At 38.8% G+C, this 3,485-nt stretch overlaps 1 protein-coding gene across 1 annotated transcript; it reads left to right on the top strand.

Moving 5' to 3' along the window:
* The first annotated feature begins 539 nt into the window (after nucleotides 1–539).
* On the top strand, nucleotides 540–3,141 carry LOC150075457 (uncharacterized). Its single transcript, XM_090388494.1, has 3 exons — nucleotides 540–641; nucleotides 2,429–2,443; nucleotides 3,061–3,141. The coding sequence occupies exons 1-3, from the start codon at nucleotides 540–542 to the stop codon at nucleotides 3,139–3,141; spliced, it is 198 nt and encodes a 65-aa protein (XP_090244620.1).
* The last annotated feature ends 344 nt before the right edge of the window (nucleotides 3,142–3,485 follow it).

Genomic DNA, 3,485 nt, shown 5'->3' with positions numbered 1-3,485 from the left:
GGGTGAGAAAGAGAAGGGAACAAGAATGTGAGAAAGACAGAAAGTGAGTGAAAAACAGACAGAAGGTAAGAAAGAGAAAGAAAACGAGAGAAATAAAGACAAACAGTGATTGATAGAGAAAGAACTAAAGAAAGACAAGGAGAAAAATAGAGTGCGAGACGGAGAGAAAGATTAATTTTGACAGAAAGAAAGAATGAGAGAAAAACAAAAAGGTGATAAAAGAGAAACCAGAGAGAGATGAAGAGAGTGAGAAAGATAGAAAGAAAGCAAGAAACAGAGGACAGCCAGAGAGAGAGAGAGAGAGAGAGAGAGAGAGAGAGAGAGAGAGAGAGAAAGTGACAAAGAGAAATAACGAAAACCAGCAAGATACGATACAAAGTGAAAGAAGGAGAGATAAAGAAAGAAACAAAGAGAAAGAAATAAAATGAGAGAGAAATAAAAAAGCAATGATAGATAGAGAGAGAAATCAAGAAAGAAAGAAAAGGAGAAAGGCAGAGTGCGGGACAGAGAGAAAGATTAATTTTAACAGAAAGAGACGAATGGAAAAGAGAGGAAGAAAGGGAGAGAAAGAAACAAGAGAAGAAGAAGCAAGAGGGCGAGAAACAAAGAGAGAGAGAGAGAGAGAGAGAGAGAGGAAGAAAGTGAGAGAGAGAAATAACAAAAACAGAGACTGAATGAAATGAAGGGACATAAAGAAAAGAACAGAGCGAAATAAACAGTGAGAGACAGACAAAAAGAGAGAGGAAGAAAGAAAGAAAAATGGAGAAAAATAAAGGAAGAAAAAGAATGAGAGACGGAGAGAAAGATGAATTTAACAGAAAGAAAAATGGAGAAAAATAAAGGAAGAAAAAGAATGAGAGACGGAGAGAAAGATGAATTTAACAGAAAGAAAAATGGAGAAAAATAAAGGAAGAAAAAGAATGAGAGAAGGAGAGAAAGATGAATTTAACAGAAAGAGAAGAGAGAAGAGAGGGAGAAAGGAAAGGTAAATAAGAAGAGAGAGAAAGAGAGGGAGAAAGGGAGAGGTAAATAAGAAGAGAGAGAAAGAGAGAAAGCAATAAAATGAGAAAGAGAAAGAGAAATAAAGAAAAAAGAGTGAAAGAGAGAGAAGAAACAGACAGGAAAAGATAGGAAGAGAGAGAATGAGAGGAAGAAAAAGAAAGTTTTCAGTAATTTTGTTTGAAACTTCGAGAATTCCATTGAACATTTATTAACGCGAGTAAATTATAAAAAAAGACGATCTCGAGCCTTAGGATTTCAGTGTCGAACCCCATTTAAGAAACTCGAAGAACTTTTAGACGCGCCACATCCACCGCTCAAAGGATGAGATATTAAAAATAAATCCGAACACAAAGAAAGCGTGGTGCTGTTCGCGGATGGGATTTTTGGCCAAGATGGTGGATTGGGCCAAACTTCCATGAATTTCCAAGTGGACACAACACCCCCAGAAGACGCGCGTGTTCGCCAGCGATGCATTTCCGCCGCGTATAAAATCAAAACGAATGGTTTGCCGGCTCCAGCGACACTCCAGTCATTTGTCAACTGCTCCAATGGATGCCGCTCTTGTTGGCTCCAATTTAACGAGCAATTTGTCATCCACCAACATCTCCCTACAGCGTGGTAGCTGATATTGGAACTTGTATCCATTATTCATAATGTTTATACCACCTCACGTATTCCGGGTTTAGGGAAAGCCATTTTTCTTTTCTTAGGGGTACAAGAGACGGGGGCAGGGGGCTTCCCGATCTAAGAAAGCACTTTGTCAAGAGGTGAGCGTACACACATCCCTAATCTCGCGCATCCAGCCACTCCGAACTCCTCCTTCTCCTTTCGTGACTCGCTGGACTCGTTGGAGATTAGTTGGACACTAACGATATTTATCGCTTTAAGGGGGTTGTCGTGTTTGTTTCGCTCAGATATTAATTAATCCTTCGATGAATAATCAATTAATCGAGTTTGTTAAGTATCGACGCTGGATACGCGTTCTTTGTACTCGCGCTGTCTTTTTGGAAATTCCCTAAATGTGTTGGATGGAGTACAAGTCACGTTACTCGTAAGCTGGACATGATCGACAAATGGCTGACAGTATTATCATAGCAGATGCTTCATTTACTTGGAAAATCTTCTTTTTTTTCCATTGAGTCTCTCCTCTTTGAGATGAAGAAAAAGTCGCGTGGAGAGAGCATCTAGTGAATAAAACAGATAATTATCGCCACCTCGTGTTTTCACAAAATTATCTCAGAAATAGGACTTTGTGAGCTGGCGCCTTGTCGTGGTAAAGAAGTTTCAATAGGATTTGTCTTGTGATGGCTCTTTCCAAAAGTTAGAGTTTCCCCTCTAGAAGGAAAGTGGCCTGGAAAGTTCTAACTTTGTCTTCAAGGGAAACCAGTCCCTGTCTTCCTTGAGGAGTGGCTGGCTGAGTTTTGAGAAGGAAATCCGATTGGTTTTATTCCAGAGCAAGGCTGGGATTTGAGTGAGGAGGTCAGTAGGTGGAGTCAACACTGTGAATGTGCCATGGCACAATCTTCATAGATACAAAGATGGATGAGTGGATAGATACGCAGAGAGAGAGAGAGAGAGAGAAATTGAAAGAAACGACAGGCAGAAATAGCAAAATAAATAGACAGAGGAAGAGAATGTAAGGAATAAAGAGAGAGGCAAATAAAAGACAGACAGACACAGCCGGAAAGAGGGAAGAAGAAAAGAGGAACAGATAGAACAAGAAAGGCAGAAAAGAGAGATAGAAGAAAAGAGAAAGATTGAAGACAGATTCTGAAGAAAACAGAAAACAGATTGACAGAGGGAAAGAGAAATAAATGAAGAGAGAAAGAGGGGAAGAAAAATGTAAAAGTGAAGAGAGCAAAGTAGAAAAGAAAGAGAGAAGAAAAGAGAGACAAAAGAAAAGAGAGAAGTTAAAAGAGCAAGACATAAAAGAGAGACAGAAAAAAAGAGAAGCATTGAGAACATTCAGAAGAAAAAAGCAAAACAGATAGGCCCAGAAAGAAAGAGGAAGAAATAAAGTGAGAGAGAGAGAGAGAGAGAGAGAGAGAGAGAGAGAGAGAGAGAGAAGAAGAAAAGAGAAGTGAGAAAAGCAAGATAGAAAAAGAGAGAAGAAAAAAGAAGAGAGAGAGAGAGAGATGAAAAAAAAACAGAGGCAGAAAAAAAGTATAAATGAGAATAAGAATAAAAATTCGAAAGAAAAGAGAAAACAGAAAGACAGTGCAAAAGAGAGAGAGGGGGAAAGAAAAGAGAAAAGTGAAAAGAACAAAACAGAAAAGATAGACAGAAGAAAAGAGAAAGATTGAGAACACATTCAGAAGAAAAGGGAAACATAGACGGAGAAAAAGAGAAAAAAACAGAGAGAGAGAGAGAGAGAGAGGAAGAAAAGAGAAGTGAGAAGAGCAAGATAGAAAAGAGAAGTGAGAAGAGCAAGATAGAAAAGAGAGAAGACAACAGCAAAATATACAGAAGAAAAGAGCGGAACA

The sequence above is a fragment of the Mastigoproctus giganteus genome, chromosome 14 (genome assembly GCF_048544385.1).
Source record: "Mastigoproctus giganteus isolate SK-2022 chromosome 14, ASM4854438v1, whole genome shotgun sequence".
Classification (NCBI taxonomy): domain Eukaryota; kingdom Metazoa; phylum Arthropoda; class Arachnida; order Uropygi; family Thelyphonidae; genus Mastigoproctus; species Mastigoproctus giganteus.
This window is presented reverse-complemented; position numbering and strand designations above follow the sequence as displayed.